General features: G+C 40.0%; 1 protein-coding gene across 1 annotated transcript; it reads left to right on the forward strand.

Annotated features, from left to right (window-relative positions):
* The first annotated feature begins 705 nt into the window (after nt 1-705).
* LOC139310325 (vomeronasal type-2 receptor 26-like) lies at nt 706-6,698 on the forward strand. The gene is made up of 5 exons (XM_070934483.1): nt 706-867; nt 1,511-2,323; nt 3,393-3,602; nt 3,983-4,109; nt 5,803-6,698. The coding sequence occupies exons 1-5, from the start codon at nt 706-708 to the stop codon at nt 6,696-6,698; spliced, it is 2,208 nt and encodes a 735-aa protein (XP_070790584.1).
* The last annotated feature ends 10,692 nt before the right edge of the window (nt 6,699-17,390 follow it).

A 17,390-nucleotide genomic window follows, 5' to 3' on the forward strand; every position in this document is an offset into this window, starting at 1 on the left:
TTAAAAAAGGAAGAAATAAGTTGGTTGGTTCATTGATTGCTGTAGTTATTTATTTGTTTATACAGTTCATAATCCAGGTGTCCGTGGATGATTTACAATTAAACAAAGTAATGGAAAATAGGAAAAGAATGATAGAAAACCCCCAGAACCACAAAAAATAACAAAAAAAGCTCCATAGTACAGGGACTCAACCTGAACTCTACCCAAGACACTAAAAATAATCTGGTCTTTAACAGCTTAAAGTATATGAACATCAAGTTTATAATAATCTGGTCTTTAACAACTTGGGTATATCAACCATGTTTACTAAAATATAGGAAGCAGTTCAACAAATATGGATCAAAATGCTAGAAGACCAGCACATGAAACTGATATTGTGACTTTTCAATATTACTAAGTTTATAATAAAAAAATAAAAATTATAATAAAAAATGTTTTTATTCTTTTTTAAAAAATAAATATATTGGATTATTATAAACAGTTTGGAAGCAAAATTGTGATTGAGCATGTTAAGTGATGTATTACCATGGAATGAAAGCTAAATGTTATTTTCATTGAACCATTTTTACCTGCAGAAAAACACTGAAGCTTCGTTGGAAATTTATGCCCTACCTTTTTGCTGTCGAGCACATCAACCAGAAGGGCCCCCTCTTACCCAACATCACCCTGGGTTATAATATCTATGAAAATTTCTACAAGGTGGAAATGACTACAGATCCTTTGCTGGACCTCCTTTCAGATGGGGAGGCCAATGTGCCCAACTACAGATGTGGAAGGCAAATAAACACAGTAGCTCTTCTGGAAGACTCTGAGACTGGCAGCTCCATCCAGATTTCCACCATGTTGGGCACCTACAAAATCCCTCAGGTGTGTCTCTCTTGCAGAGACAGTTTTTGAATTATCGTAAGGACCAGCTTCTCCCCACTTCAAAGAAAGTACGAACTCTTGAGAACTTTGTTATTTCAAAAGGAACCTTTTATTGTAAGGGATGAAAGCAAGTCAAAACTCAAAGCATGCTCTGGGGTCCCTCAGGGCATTCAGTTCAGGATAAAGGAAATTAGGGACCCCCTCCCCACTTTACAATATAGATTCCAACCAATCCGCTGGTGTGAAGATGACTGTACCAGCCTCTCTGAGAAACAGATACGAAGAGCTTCTCAGGGTCATCTTACAATCCACCCATTCCCCCCTCCCCTTTCATTTCCCAAAATGTGAGAATTCTCCAGGCATTCCTGGCACCAGGCAACGGTTATAAATTTGGTTAAAGTTTATACAAAGAGGACCAAACAAGAAATTGGATACTTAGGACACATAGGAAAAGAATTAAATGTGATAACTCCAAATCCCTTCCCCCCCTTCTTCCACAAAGAATGGCAAATACACGGATCTGACAGTTATGCAACTTTGAATAAGAGGTCCTCTGCAAATGAAAAGCAGAGCTTTTTTATGGAAAAGGTAGAACTTGAATTTTGCTTGTAACATATAAAACACCATCCTCCATTTCTTTCAGATCTACTATAGCTTTGCTTCTAGGATTATGGGGGATAAAACTCAGTTTCCTTTCTTCTACCCGATGCTCCCTGCTGAAGGAGTCCAGTACCCAGGGATGGTCCAGCTTCTCCTCTATTTCAAGTGGACCTTGGTTGGCCTCGTGGCTCCAGAAACTGACCAGGGACAGAGGTTCATGAAGACAATGGCTCCTTTGATGTTGAGGAATGGCATTTGTGCAGTTATATATCAAAGATTTACCCTGAATATTGCGGATATGAATGTTAATTCAGATCAATATTACAAATGGGTAAAAGTCAATGTCTTTGTTTATGGTTCAGAGACCAGTTCATTTTTGACAGGAATGAGAATTATAGGTTCGATTCTTACACATCTTTCAAAACATGTTGTAAGTAAAGTCTGGATCACCACAGCTCACTGGGATTTGAGTCTTGTTTTGAAGGGTAGGGCATATTTCTTGAAACACATAGGTGGCATTTTCTCTTTTGTGATAAAGAAAAGGAAATGGGCAAACTATGATGCTTTTAAAATCTTTAGTAACATCCTAGCTGACTTTTTGGAGAAAACCTTTAGATGTTCATCCACCAAGGATGCCTTTTCATTAAAAGTCTGGAGACGGTGTAGACAGACAGAAGAACTGGTGTCTCTGAGGAAAGAGGACATTGATCGGATCCTTACCCTGGACAGCTATCTCATCTACAACACGATCTGGGCTGTGGGAAGGGCCTTAAATTCAGCTCACGTAGCCACACGCAAGAGATCAGCGAGGAACAGGAGTGTGAAGGTGGAAGCTACAAGGCTGAAGGCTTGGCAGGTACTTTTTTTTCCCCATTAGACATTTTCCCTCCAAATATGGGAATAGTTTGATAAGTGGTTGCCTTGGTTATTTATTCTGAAAAAAACTTAATTATCATGAAACTCAAATCTTATATCATTCTACTCTCTTTAGTTTCTTTTCCATTTCCTATGATCCCTTTTTTAATTTTTGGCAGTATGTTCTTATTTTAATTTTAAAGCAAGTACATTAATAGCTTGATTCTTCAGCCATTCATTTTTCCTCAAACTGATATGGTGGTATAAATGAGAAGACAACTTTGGGTCAAATATTAGACTTTTAGAGTCAATCAAGTAATTCCCCCCAATCCCTAAAAGATATGACTAGCAGCCAGAAGAAAGATATAGTGAACCAATATCAACTCTGAAGAACAACACAGGAAAATAAGAATAATGAAGATACCTATTTTATTTATGCCATTAATGATAAAAGACAAGAGAAAAATCTAAAAACTAGAAAGTTAAAGGAAAACCTGAATGGTGAATCTTTACAGCTTAACTATTTTTAGAATAGAGTAATAGAATGGAGGCCTTTGAACTCTAATGATGGAGAAGACTCCTGCAAGTCCCTTGGACTGCAAGGCGGTCAGTCCTAGAGGAGATCAACCTTGACTGCTCTTTAGAAGGCCAGAACCTGAAGATGAAATTCAAATATACCAATATACAGTCATGATTCTGCTCTACGTATTTAAACATTTTTTTATTTTATTTTTATTTTATATCAAATTTATATACCGCCCTTCTCCCTGAGGACTCAGGGCAGTGTACAGCCAAATAAAAACATAGATTACAAACATTAAAATACTATTAAAAAGATATATATAAATTTGGCCCCGTAATTAAAAGACAATGACATTAAGCTAACAGCTGTTATTCTTCCTCTGCTTATGGATATTTTTCTACCCAAGATTGAATCTGACTTTAAAACCTGCTTTTTCAGCCAAGAGACAGAAATGTTCAGATATCCCTCTCCCCAACACAGAGCAAGGAGGTCTTTCCAAAGGACCATTAATGACATAAATTTTTCATTTATCTCATTTTCTTTTCAGCTTCATCCCTTCCTTCAAGGCTCCACCTTTTACAATAATTCCATAGAAGGAGTATATTTGGATGAGAAAGGAGACCTTACAGCTGACCTGGACATTGTGAACTCTATTGCTTTCCCCAACAAATCTGTCAGGAGAGTGAAATCTGGGAGTCTAGAAAAACGGAAATCCCAGGATTTTATATTATCCATTGACCAGGAGAGGATCTCACAGGTGGAAATGCTGAGCAAGGTGGGAGTATTATTTATTTTATTCCACTGAAGATGGCAATAACAGGGGAGAAAAAGTTTAGGGATAGGTGGGGGGTTGTTTTCATAGCCTTTGAGTTTTCACATCAGCTGACCAGACCCTCAAGAGTGAGAATTTCTTTATTGGCTATTCAGATGGTCATGAACAATAATCTTCCATTTTCATGCAAACTATTCACTCAGTTTATGGAAAAGGTGGTAGACTGAGCTACTCATTCAAATGATGTGTTTTACCAAGCCAAAACAAAATGTCCATGCAATACAATATATCACCAAACAATTATTGTATTTTATGTATGCCACCCATCTCACTATCCAGAGTTTTATTTCCTTTTCTCTCCTCAGCCCTTCCCTCCTTCTACATGTGTGGAAAGCTGTCGCACTGGATTCATGAAGGTGGCTCAAGAAGGGAAGCCCATCTGCTGCAATGATTGTCGTCCTTGTGCAGAAGGAACCATCTCCACCATAGAAGGTGAGAGAGACCAGAAAATGGGGCAAGGCTTCGTGAGGTCTATAAAGTTTTTTTTTTTTTACGTAGACATGGATGTTTTAAAAATGATCTCTTTTTTGCATAATAAAAGAAAAGAAATTATCATGGAAGTTAAACGAGGAGCCAGATGTTCAAAGTCAGGGTATCAAACAAGCCTTGGAATTAGAAGAGGGATGACAGTTCTTGGTCTTCATCTTCTTTACATGTCAATCTCTATTATTGTTTTCTTGGTATCTCTGAAAAAATGGAGAAATCCTTTCTTCTCCTCTATCCTCCCACCTCTCTTCCTGAATCTAATAATACTGAGGATGAAGTTGCTTGTTTAACAGTCACAGGAACATGTCCAGCCCTGAATAGCCCTGTCAGGCCTGGAAGCCATCTTTTTTGTTGGATCTTCAGGCCTGCCACATTTACTACTGTGGGAAACTGGGAGGGGGAAATGTGTGGAGCCGGGCTGATATGTAGTCATAATAACATTCCTTTCTCAAGGAGTCAAGGCCATTTTGCCCTGCACCTGGAAGGCTGGAACTGGGAGGCATCTCCGGTTGGGACAGAGGAACGAAGGCAAATAATGTTGCAGGATGCAATCTGAGTCAGTCCCTGGACCACAGTTTAGTCTTACAAGCTTTTGATTGTTAGTGGAGCTCATGAGGAAGGATGGACTCAGGTTGGATCCTGAAACAGTGGAATACACCAGCCAGAGTTACTGCTGTCCACTTTCCTTGGTCAAAGCAGTGGGGAAAAATTGACATTTGCAAAGTGGGAGCTGATAAAAAAGTTTTCCTAACTTCCAGTTTATTCATACAGATGTGCAGATGAATCAGATCTGGAAGGGGTTATTAAGATTTTGAGTCATACATTTTCCTCATTCCTGGGCTTAAAATTGTCCAATTTTGGAAGTCCCAATGAATATTTATCCATAGAGAATTGCAGAAAAAACAATTAGTACCAACCTGCATGAGTCAAAAAGAGGGCTGTGAAAATATTTACAGACCCCTCGCATCCAGGACATAAATTGTTTCAACTCCTTCCCTCAAAACGATGCTATAGAGCAATACACACTAGAACAACTAGGCACAAGAACAGTTTTTTCCCGACAGCCATCACTCTGCTAAACAAATGATTCCCTCAACACTATGAAACTATTCACTAAGACTGCATTAATATTACTACTAGTTTTCTCATCGTTCCTATCACCCATCTCCTCCCACTTATGACTGCATGACTGTTGCTTGTATCCTTAAGATTTATATTGATATTGTTTCCTAATTGCTTATTTGTACCCTATGACTATCATTAAGTGTTGTACCTTATGATTTTTGATGAATGTATTTTGTCTTTTTATATGCACTGAGAGCATATGCAACAAAGACAAATTCCTTACGTGTCCAATCACACTTTGTCAATAAAGAATTCTATTCTATTCTATTCTATTCTATTCTATTCTATTCTATTCTATTCTATTCTATTCTATTCTATTCTATTCTATTCTATGGAGGGAGGCCTGCGGAATGCTTTGATTTTCTTTTCTGAAGGGTGGTTAATAATGTCTGGGATGTAAACAATGCAAAATACATCCAAATGAATGCAAAACATACCATCAGTAGTTTCACTCTAAGTATGCTTCTGACGGAAGAACCTGCATTATGGTAGATGTTAATCTTTCTCTTTTCAGATGCTGAAAAATGCACCAAATGTCCAGCAGATCAGCATCCAAACATCCACCGAAATGATTGTATACCTAAGACTGAAACTTTCTTATCCTATCAAGAAAATTTGGGGATCATCCTAGCTTCACTTGCCTTGTTCCTCTCTTCAGTAACAGGTTTTGTCTTGGGAATCTTCATTAAGTTCCGAGATACTCCCATAGTCAAAGCCAACAATCGTGACCTTTCCTACATTCTCCTCGTCTCCCTCCTGCTTTCCTTCTTGACATCGTTCCTATTCATTGGCCAGCCGAGGAGAGGGACTTGCCTTCTCCAACAAATAGCCTTCAGCAACATCTTCTCAGTTGCCATTTCTACCATCCTGGCCAAAACAGTCACTGTGGTTTTAGCATTCGTTGCCACAAAACCAGGAAATAATATACAGAGATGGCTAGGGAAGACCTTGGCCAATTCTATCATCCTTTCTTGTTCTGGTGTCCAAGTTGTCCTCTGCAGCATCTGGTTGGGCACTTCTCCCCCATTCTCTGAGTCAGACATGCACTCTCAGTCTGCAGAGATCATCCTCCAATGTAATCAAGGCTCTGTTGCCATGTTCTACCTTGCCCTTGGCTACATGGGTTTCCTGGCTATCATCTGCTTCACGGTGGCTTTTCTGGCCAGGAATCTCCCTGGGGCCTTCAATGAAGCCAAGCTGATCACCTTCAGCATGCTGGTTTTCTGCAGTGTCTGGATCTCCTTCGTTCCCACTTACCTGAGCACCAAGGGGAAGTATATGGTGGCCGTGCAGGTCTTCTCCATCTTGGCTTCCAGTACTGGCTTGCTATGTTGCATCTTTATTCCCAAGTGCTACATTATTTTTTTAAGACCAGAGCTGAATACAAAAGAACATTTGATGTCAAAGTAATATAGAAATGAACTCTTCATATGATATTTTCCCAAATGCCAATAAATAACTCAAAGAAATTAATGTGTTTTAAAATTCATTTTAAAAAGTGTTTACACACATACACCTGTTTAATAAGTAATTGAGACATGACTTATGTGGCCTTTCAGGTCACAGGGCCCATGAAAAGTTTTACCAGAACATTCCCAGAGCAACCCCTGAATCTCAATATGCAGATATTTCTTCTAAAACCATTGTTCTCATCAATAAGGAAAGGGCAGGGAGAAAACTGATATCTATTATATTATTTCCTTTGAATATTTATGTATAAATTCTTTTCCCCTCCTTTCTGAAATGTATATGTACAAGCTCATCCTTTTATCTGCAGCAGTGACCATCTTACTACTCTGTTGGAGGAGACTCCCGTCAGTACATTCTGTCTATTAAACACTGAAGTGAGCCTTGACTCTTTGCTTTGTATTCTGAGTTTTGATTTACATCCAAAGTCAGGATGAACAACTTCAAAGAAAGACGTTAGTTCAAAGCCTAAAAGTCATTGGTTGCTTATATACAGTTTTATAGGCAGACATACTGTATGTATTGAGTTCCTTTAAAGGTGGGTGTCAACCAGCGGTGAAATCTAAAATTTTTCCCTACCGGTTCTGTGGGTGTGGCTTTGTGGGGGAGGGTGTCCTGTGACTGAGTAGGTGTGGCCAGCTCGATGTCACTCACAGCCGCGCCCACTCAGTCACAAGACCCCCTTCCACCAAGCCATGCCCACAGAACTCGGTAGGAAAAAATTTTAAATTTCTTTCTCCTACGGCTCCGCCCACCCGCCCCATTCCCCAGACTCCTACTGCTCACCTTTCTCCCACGCCTGGCTGTCAGGGAAGGCAAGTGCCCAAAAGGTAGCGGAGTCGCTCAATCTCCTTCTTCTTCTTCTTTTTTTTTGAACAAAAAGTTTTTATTACTTTTTTTTAAATTCAAACAAATAACATTTTCACTTATCTATTTAAACATTTGTAAACCCAACCTTCAACCCCCCCTTCCCACCCCCCTCCCCCGACTTCCCAGAAGAAAAACAGGGTATAAATTTTATCAAACATACGCTAAAATATGCTAAGTTAATGCAAGACTTAAAACTCCCTAGACCCCTTAACTCCCCTTCTACAGATTATTCATCAACCTCCCTTTAAACTCAAAATAACATGTAATCCTTTAGCCCTAAGAGTTTTTAAAGCGTTAACAAACACTAATAGATCATTCAAAGCCTAAAAATCTCGTAATACATCTGTAAGATATTCTTAGTTCATTTACTTAATCATTTTACTCTTCCTCCTACTTTTGTTCTCAAAATTCAAATATTTTTTAAAAATCTTAATACAACAATAATTAAACCTTAATTAATCATTAATTGAACTCTTCATTCATTTACTTAATCATTATAATTAATCATTAGTACATCAATAGATAGACCAGAGAAAGTTAATCTTCCATTCTTCCTTTCTTTCTCTATTTTTTCCAGTCTTTCTTCTTCCCGCCTACTTTTATTTTGAGGAGGTTTTGAATTTTAAGTGATGTATCTTTAAAACTTTTCCTTTCTTGGAACCATTTCCTCTGATTTAGAGCCCCCATATCGACTCTTCTTGCTTAAATAATCAGTCAGTTCATAGAACGAAGAATTAACTCGATCAGTTTGCAAAGAAAAGTCCAGTTGTTGCATTTCAATTAATTGTGTAAGAACCTCTGCCAAATCTTCTTTATCCTCCGAAACCTCGTAGGGCTGGTCAGTTTCTTCTTCTTTCTGCTCCAAATTATATTTTTGAAAAGTTCTGTCAGTTAATTCTAAAAGGGCAGGAGGAAAGTTTGAAGATTCTTGAGGGCCAGCCAGTTCCAGCTTCTCTGTTTTGGTCAAAATGTCTCCTACATTGTCATTGTGCTTTCCTTCAAAAACATCCTCAATTGCTTTTATATCCTCCACCGGTTCTATAAATTTTTGTTCTATGATTGCTGTTAGGTTATTAATAATTACAATTTGGTTATTCATGGCTTCCTTTATAAATTCTGTAAGGTCTCTGAAAAAATCCTCCTGGCTCTGTGAATCAATTCTCTGTGTCATTTCTGACGCCATTAGAGAGCCTCCACCAACTCCTTGCTTGGAAGCCGTATTATTTTAAAAGAATTTTTCTTTTCACAGCCATAAAATCTCTTGAACAGCTTTCTCAGATTTATTTGTAATTTATCAAGCAAGATAGTCTTTTCTACACCCAGCTCCCAAATCCCAGCAGCTTAAATTCAGTCTCTGAGCACAAATCTGTTAACAAGCACTTTCATTTCTAACTTTCACTTTTACACCCACAACGAAGACACCATTTCCACCTCCAGCTCAGCAAAATCAAGTACAAACAATGTATCCCAGGACTTAAGCATCATACTTGCAAAAGCTTGTTCTCCTGCTTCCATTCTGTCTGCTTTTGAAATCAATTAATCTTCTTTTTGACAACAGAGTTGGTCGCCGGTGTCTGGCTCCGTTTAAACAGAGTCACCACGGATCCGGAGCTTCAGTGGGCTGAGTGGGGAGCTCTCACCCTCCAAGCCCCTGGAATTACTCGCCCACCGGCTCTCCTCTCCTTCTTCTCTCAAAGGAGAGGTTTTCAAGCCATCTGACAGCTGATTAACGCTGTCAGAACGGCTCCAATGGAATAGTGGGGCTGGCGGTCCAAAAAGACCATCCGCGACGCCGGCAGTGCCAACCGGAAGCCCCCTCAATCTCCTTCTTGAAGGAGCCACTCTGGTCCACACGCCGGCTGTGCAAGCGCACACCCAACCTGCCGCTAAATTAAATAAACCATGTGCGCATGAACCAGAGCGGCTCATTCCAGAAGGAGAGTGAGCGACTCTGGTACCTTTCAGGCACTTGCCTCCCTGACAGCCAGCCGCGGGAGAAAGGTGAGCAGTAGGAGTCCGGGAATGGTGCATTCCCCCAAGTCCGGGGAATGGGGCGGGTGGGCAGAGCCTCCAGCTGCCATTGCTACCGGTTCTCTGAACCACCGGCCATCATCGCTACCTACTTGCCTGAGCCGCTCCTAACCGGGAGCATTTCACCCCTGGTGTCAACTGTCTGATCATCGCACCCAAAACAAGTAAACACTCTCAGGAGTTTGAATGCCCCAAAGTAAAACTTTATTGGATACACCATTTGGGTATTGAAGGATCAAAACCAGTTCTGGTTTTTCCATTCAAATGTTTGTCTCATTAAAACAATAGCTTCCCTTTCTCTCCACCCCTAGGGGAACACATTATCTAAGTATAAGAAACCTGTTCGTTATGGAAACAGTCCACCTCCTCCACAAGCACCTGCAGTCATGACCTTGATGGTTTCCAGGGTCTCACGGTCTGTGCACACATTCTTGGCTTTTCATTTCACCCTTTCTCTCCCCAGCTCATTGGCAAGTTGAATAGCAATATTTGTATGAAGCAAAGCAGTTCAATTTTTACCGTGGGATTTTCATAGGCAGGATTTCCATGGGAAGGCAGAAAAGTCAACTTGAGCCCATGGAAAGGGTACCCCTTTCTAGACAGTCTAGAAGGGACCTGCCCTGAGTCTCCTTCCTGGGAATGGGCTAAAAATGGTCTTTCCAGATCTTCTCCATCTTGGCCTCTGGTGCTAGTCTTCCGGGATAAATCATCATCCCTAAATGTCACCTAATTTTCCAAAGCCCAAATCTCAATTGGAAAGAATATTTAATGTCAAAGTAATAAAGTCAAATGAATTTTTCTGGAGAAGGTTCCCCAAAAGATGAAGTGATGATTTCAACACACGGTATTTAGCATGTTGCTATTCAGAAATTTAAAAAAATCAAACGAACCGTGTTTCTTCTTCAACAATGAATTGGTTTTCAGAGTGCAAACTAAGTTTATGGATGTGAGTCTGTAGGGCTCCTGGAATGACTGCAGGCACCCTGACTTTGGAATCATTGTGTCAGCGGTTTCCGAGCTGACACATAAATTGTGGGTAATATTTACAAATGAAATACAGAAAACAAGCTGGTTAGTTCAGCTCCACAAGAAAGTATAAGCAAAAAAGAAGTCTTAATTGAGTGGCACTTGAAGAACCTGAAGTCAAAAGGTTGATGCAGCTCATACTGAGCAAAAGTTCTCTTCAAGAATTTGTTAAATTTAATGGGAAGGATAAGTGGCGAGTAAAGTAGCAAAATCAAGAGGTTCTGACCAGTTCTGGAGAACCGGTAGCGGAAAGTTTGAGTAGTTCAGAGAACCGGCAAATACCACTGACTGCCCCCACCCCCGTCTATTGTCTGCCTCCTGAGTCCCAGCTGATGGGGAGAAAATGGGTATTTTGCATTAACCTTCCCCTGCCACGCCCACCAAGCCACGCCCACCAAGCCACGCCCACAGAACCAGTAGTAAAAACATTTGAAACCCACCACTGGGGGGGAACTAGAGGAAAAGCCAGGAGGTTGAGCAGGTGGTTGGACTAAAAGATCTCCAAAGTCCCTTCCAACTCAATTCTGATTTACTTGATAATAAGACACTAAAATAGAATAACAAAGGGGACCTTGGAGGTCTTCTAGTCCAACCCCCTGCTTAAGGCAGGAAACCCTATAACATTTCAGAGAAAAATATCTCTTTATCCCAGTTTTTCTGAAAGTATTTTATTCTAAAGATTTGAGCCAACCTCTTTAGTCTCCTTCATGGCCCATCTTCAAAGTTTGGAGCCACATCTGGGAGTTCTCCCTTTAGCCCTTTCACTCATCCACGGTTCAGAGAGCTGAAAGTTCTTTTCCATTCAATTATCACAATCATAGTGATTTATTTGTTGTCTTTATGTGAGGACTCTAGAGACCTTTCTGCAAAATTCCCCAAAAAATTAGCACAAATGTGTCAGAAATCATTTTGATGTCAATTATAAGACTCACAAGCAATGTTGGATGAAGTCTGTCTCTGAAATTCTCAGTAGGTCAATGTCTCTGGAGACAGAAAGCAAATCTCAGGGTAGTATTAGAGCAATAGCAATAGCAGTTGGACTGATTTACTGGGTCACAGTGCTTTAGAGACCACTCTAAATGGTTTTACAGAGTCAGCATATTGCCCCCAACAATCTGGATCCTCATTTTACCCACCTGGGAAGGACGGAAGGCTGAGTCAACCTTCAGCCTAGGGAGATTTGAATTGCCGGATTGCTGGAAGCCAGCAGTCAGCAGAAGTGGCCTGCAGTACTGCCTTATAAACATTGAGCCATCAGGGCTGATTCTGTTGATGTCTCTTGGCTGACTGTGATCAGATCTGAAACTTCTGCCAGGAAAGAGATTTTGGTTTCTTCCAGCTCTTCTTTTTCTCTCTTAAAAAGCAGGTGACACAGAGAAGGCTCAGTCAGGAAAACAATACATGTTGCTGCTGCTTCTCTTCGTGCTGATTCTGTGGCCATCGGGATCTGGTGTGATGCACAAAGCCAAATGCCTCCTGACTCTGCAGCAGAGTGAGGTGGACCCACAGCATCATTACAAGCCAGGAGATTATATGATTAGTGGCATAGTCTCTGCAATGGATGCTAGGTTTCCATTATTAAACTTTGATAGGAGTCCTTCAACAAAATTCGACAGGTAAGTGAATTGTCCTGCAATCGTTACAGTCACTTCAATAAATGTCTACAGGTCTTGCCCTTTAAAAACACAAAGTGATCTCTCCTGATCTCGCCTCTTTGCTAGCTTCCTTCTGATCCCATCTTGGGCTCCCTGTTGCACACTGCAGATCATGAAACACATTTCAAACTTTAAAGTATAAAAACTGAATCATGATATTTCCCCCCATCCACTATCCATTCTTTGCTACGAGCAAAGCTAAAGTGCAGACACAGAAGAAATAATGGAATCTCTCTTCCACCCCACTCCAGAGCTGAGCTGGTATTTGTGGGAGACCTGGTCCAAGTACAATAGAATGCTATATTTTCTGATATGCATCAGAGATCACGCCACCATTGTTTTTCTCCAGTAAACTTTGCTTCTGGGATGAATGTCTTTGAATTAAGAACATAGGAATTTATGGAAAAGGAAAATATATCTCATTTTGATTCATGAATGATAGAAAACCCCCAGAACAACAAAAAATAACCAACAAAGCTCCATAGTACAGGGGCTCAACCTGAACTCTACCCAAAACACTAAAAATAATCTGGTCTTTAACAGTTTAAAGTATATGAACATCAAGTTTATAATCATCTGGTCTTTAACAACTTGGGTATATCAACCATGTTTACTAAAATATAATAAGCAGTTCAACAAATATGGATCAAAATGCTAGAAGACCAGCACATGAAACTGAAGTTGCGACTTTTCAATATTACTATGTTTATAATAATAATAATAAAAAATAATAAATGTTTTTATTCTTTTAAAAAAATAAATATATTGGATTATTATAAACAGTTTGGAAGCAAAATTTTGATTGAGCATGTTAAATGATGTTACCATGGAAGGAAAGCTAAATGTTATTTTCATTGATCCATTTGTACCTGCAGAAAATCACTGAAGTTTCATTGGATATTAATACCCTACCTTTTTGCTGTCGAGGACATTAACCAGAAGGGCCACCTCTTACCCAACATCACCCTGGGTTATAATATCTATGACAATTTCTACAAGGTGGAAATGACTACAGATCCTTTGCTGGACCTGCTTTCAGATGGGGAGGCCAATGTGCCCAACTACAGGTGTGGAAGGCAGAGAAACACACTAGCTGTTCTGGAAGACTCTGAGACTGGCAGCTCGATCCAGATTTCCACCATGTTGGGCACCTACAAAATCCCTCAGGTGTGTCTCTCTTGCAGAGACAGTTTTTGAATTATCGTAAGGACCATATTCTCCCCCCTTCAAAGAAAGTACGAACTCTTGAGAACTTTGTTATTTCAAAAGGAACCTTTTATTGTAAGGGATGAAAGCAAGTCAAAACTCAAAGCATGCTCTGGGGTCCCTCAGGGCATTCAGTTCAGGATAAAAGAAATTAGAAACCCCGTCCTCACCTTCCGATATGGATTCCAACCAATCCACCGGTGTGAAGATGACTTGTACCAACCTCTCTGAGAAACAGATACAAAGAGCTTCTCAGGGTCATTTTACAAGCCACCATTTCCCCCCTCCCCTTTCATTTCCCAAAATGTGAGAATTCTCCAGGCATTCCTGGCGCCAGGCAACGGTTATAAATTTGGTTAAAGTTTATACAAAGAGGACCAAGCAAGAAATTGGATACTTAGGACACATAGGAAAAGAACTAAATGTGACAACTCCAAATCCCCTCCCCCCCTTCTTCCACAAAGAATGGCAAATACACGGATCTGACAGTTATGCAACTTTGAATAAGAGGTCCTCTGCAAATGAAAAGCAGAGCTTTTTTATGGAAAAGGTAGAACTTGAATTTTGCTTGTAACATATAAAACACCATCCTCCATTTCTTTCAGATCTACTATAGCTTTGCTTCTAGGGTTATGGGGGATAAAACTCAGTTTCCTTTCTTTTACCCGATGCTCCCTGCTGAAGGAGTCCAGTACCCAGGGATGGTCCAGCTTCTCCTCTATTTCAAGTGGACCTTGGTTGGTCTCGTGGCTCCAGAAACTGACCAGGGACAGAGGTTCATGAAGACAATGGCTCCTTTGATGTTAAGGAATGGCATTTGTGCAGTTATATATCAAAGATTTACCCTGAATGTTGCGGATATGACTCTTAATTCAGATCCATATTACAAATGGGTAACAGTCAACATCTTTGTTTATGGTTCAGAGACCAATTCGTTCCAGTTAGGAATGATAATTATAGATGCGATACTTACACATCTTTCGAAACATGTTGTAGGTAATGTCTGGATCACCACAGCGCACTGGGATTTGAGTCTTGATTTTAAGGGTAGGGGGGATTTCTTGAAACACATAGGTAGCATTTTCTCTTTTGTGATAAAGAAAAGGAAATGGGCAAACTATGATGCTTTTGAAATCTTTAGAAACATCCTAGCTGACTTTATGGAGAAAACCTTTAGATGTTCATCCACCAAGAATGCCTTTTCAGTAAAAGTCTGGAGACGGTGTAGACAGACAGAAGAACTGGTGTCTCTGAGGAAAGAGGACATTGATCGGATCCTTACCCTGGACAGCTATCTCATCTACAACACGATCTGGGCTGTGGGAAGGGCCTTAAATTCAGCTCACGTAGCCACACGCAAGAGATCAGTGAGGAACAGGAGTGTGAAGGTGGAAGCTACAAGGCTGAAGGCTTGGCAGGTATTTTTTTTTCCCCATTAGACATTTTCCCTCCAAATATGGGAATAGTTTGATAAGTGGATGCCTTGGTTATTTATTCTGAAAAAAACTTAATTATCATGAAACTCAAATCTTATATCATTCTACTCTCTTTAGTTTCTTTTCCGTTTCCTATGATCCCTTTTTTTAATTTTTGGCAGTATGTTCTTATTTTAATTTTAAAGCAAGTATATTAATAGCTTGATTCTTCAGTCATTCGTCTTTCCTCAAACTGATGAGGTGGTATAAACGAGAAGACAACTTTGGGTCAAATATTAGACTGTTAGAGTCATTCAAGTAATTCCCCCCAATCCCTAAAAGGTATGACTAGCAGCCAGAAGAAAGATATGGTGAAGCAATATCAACTCTGAAGAACAACACAGGAAATAAGAATAATGAAGGTACCTATTTTATTCATGCAGTTAATGATAAAAGACAAGAGAAAAATCTGAAAACTAAAAAGTTAAAGGAAAAACTGAATGGTGAATCTTTATAGTTTAACTATTTTTAGAATAGAGTAATAGAATGGAGGCCTTTGAACTCTGGTGCTGGAATGACTCCTGCAAGTCCCTTGGTCTACAAGGCGATCAAACCGGTCAGCCTTAGAGGAGATCAACCCTGACTGCTCTTTAGAAGGCCAGATCCTGAAGATGAAGCTCAAATATTTTGGCTGCCTAATGAGAAGGAAGAACTCACTGGAGAAGAGCCTAATGCTGGGAAAGATTGAGGGCAAAAGAAGAAAGAGGTGGCTCAAAACAGAGAATGAGGTGGCTGGATGGAGTCACTGAAGCAGTCCATGTGAGCTTAAATGGACTCCAGAGGATGATAGAGAACAGGAAGGCCTGCAGGAACGATGCCCATGGGGTCGTGATGGGTCGGGTACGACTTTGCAACTAACAACAATATTAGTTTTGCTGTGATAAAGCAGTGGGAACAGGAACATGACCAGATGCGTAACTTCTGTCCTTTACAATCATGATTCTGATCTACATATTTAAACATTAAGCTAACAGCTGTTATTTTTCCTCTGCTTATGGATATTTTTCTACCCAAGATTGAATCTGACTTTAAAACCTGCTTTTTCAGCCGAGAGACAGAAATGTTCAGATATCTCCCTCCCCAAGACAGAGCAAGGTCTTTCCAAAGATAAATTTTTCATTTATCTCATTTTCTTTTCAGCTTCATCCCTTCCTTCAAAGCTCCACCTTTTACAATAATTCCATACAAGGAGTATATTTGGATGAGAAAGGAGACCTTACAGCTGACCTGGACATTGTGAACTCTATTGTTTTCCCCAACAAATCTGTCAGGAGAGTGAAATCTGGGAGTCTAGAAAAACGGAAATCCCAGGATTTTATATTATCCATTGACCAGGAGAGGATCTCACAGGTGGAAATGCTGAGCAAGGTGGGAGTATTATTTATTTTATTCCACTGAAGATGGCAATAACAGGGGAGAAAAAGTTTAGGGATAGGTGGGGGGTTGTTTTCATCGCCTTTGAGTTTTCACATCAGCTCAAGAGTGAGAATTTCTTTATTGGCTATTCAGATGGTCATGAACAATAATCTTCCATTTTCATGCAAACTATTCACTCAGTTTATGGAAAAGGTGGTAGACTGAGCTACTCATTCAAATAATGTGTTTTACCAAGCCAAAATAAAATGTCCATGTAATACAATATATCACCAAACAATTATTGCATTTTATGTATGCCACCCATCTCACTATCCAGAGTTTTATTTCTTTTTCTCTCCTCAGCCCTTCCCTCCTTCTACATGTGTGGAAAGCTGTCGTACTGGATTCATGAAGGTGGCTCAAGAAGGGAAGCCCATCTGCTGCTATGATTGTCATCCTTGTGCAGAAGGAACCATCTCCACCACAGAAGGTGAGTGACACCAGAAAATGGGGCAGGCTTTTGCGAGGTCTATAACGTTTGTTTTTTAAAGCAGGCATGGCTGTTTTGAAAATAATCTCTTTTTTCCATAATAAATGCAAAGAAATAATCTTGGAGGTCAAACGAGGAGCCAGTTATTCAAAGACAAGGAATCAAAGGAGCCTTGGAATTATAAGAGAGATGACATTTCTTGGTCTTCATCTTGTTTACATGTCAACCTCTATCATTGTTTTCTTGGTATCTCTGAAAAAGTGGAGAAATAATACTGAAGGATGAACTTGCTTGTTTAACAGTCACAGAAACATGTCCAGCCCTGAATTCTTCCTTCCTTCCTTCCTTCCTTCCTTCCTTCCTTCCTTCCTTCCTTCCTTCCTTCCTTCCTCCCTCCCTCCCTCCCTCCCTCCCTCCCTCCCTCCCTCCCTTCCTCCCAATGGAATGGAATAGAATAGAATAGAATAGAATAGAATAGAATAGAATAGAATAGAATAGAATAGAATAGAATAGAATAGAATAGAAT

This window comes from Pituophis catenifer, unplaced genomic scaffold, assembly GCF_029215685.1.
Source record: "Pituophis catenifer annectens isolate HBS135680 unplaced genomic scaffold, rPitCat1.0.hap2 SCAF_2, whole genome shotgun sequence".
NCBI lineage: Eukaryota > Metazoa > Chordata > Lepidosauria > Squamata > Colubridae > Pituophis > Pituophis catenifer.

Bases quoted from the DNA above. Each gene is read 5' to 3' on its own strand.
- LOC139310325 (XM_070934483.1), top strand. From the start codon at position 706: ATGACTACAGATCCTTTGCTGGACCTCCTTTCAGATGGGGAGGCCAAT. The intron at 868-1,510 runs GTGTGTCTCTCT...CATTTCTTTCAG, and splicing joins GCACCTACAAAATCCCTCAG to ATCTACTATAGCTTTGCTTC. The intron at 3,603-3,982 runs GTGGAAATGCTG...TTCTCTCCTCAG, and splicing joins ACCAGGAGAGGATCTCACAG to CCCTTCCCTCCTTCTACATG.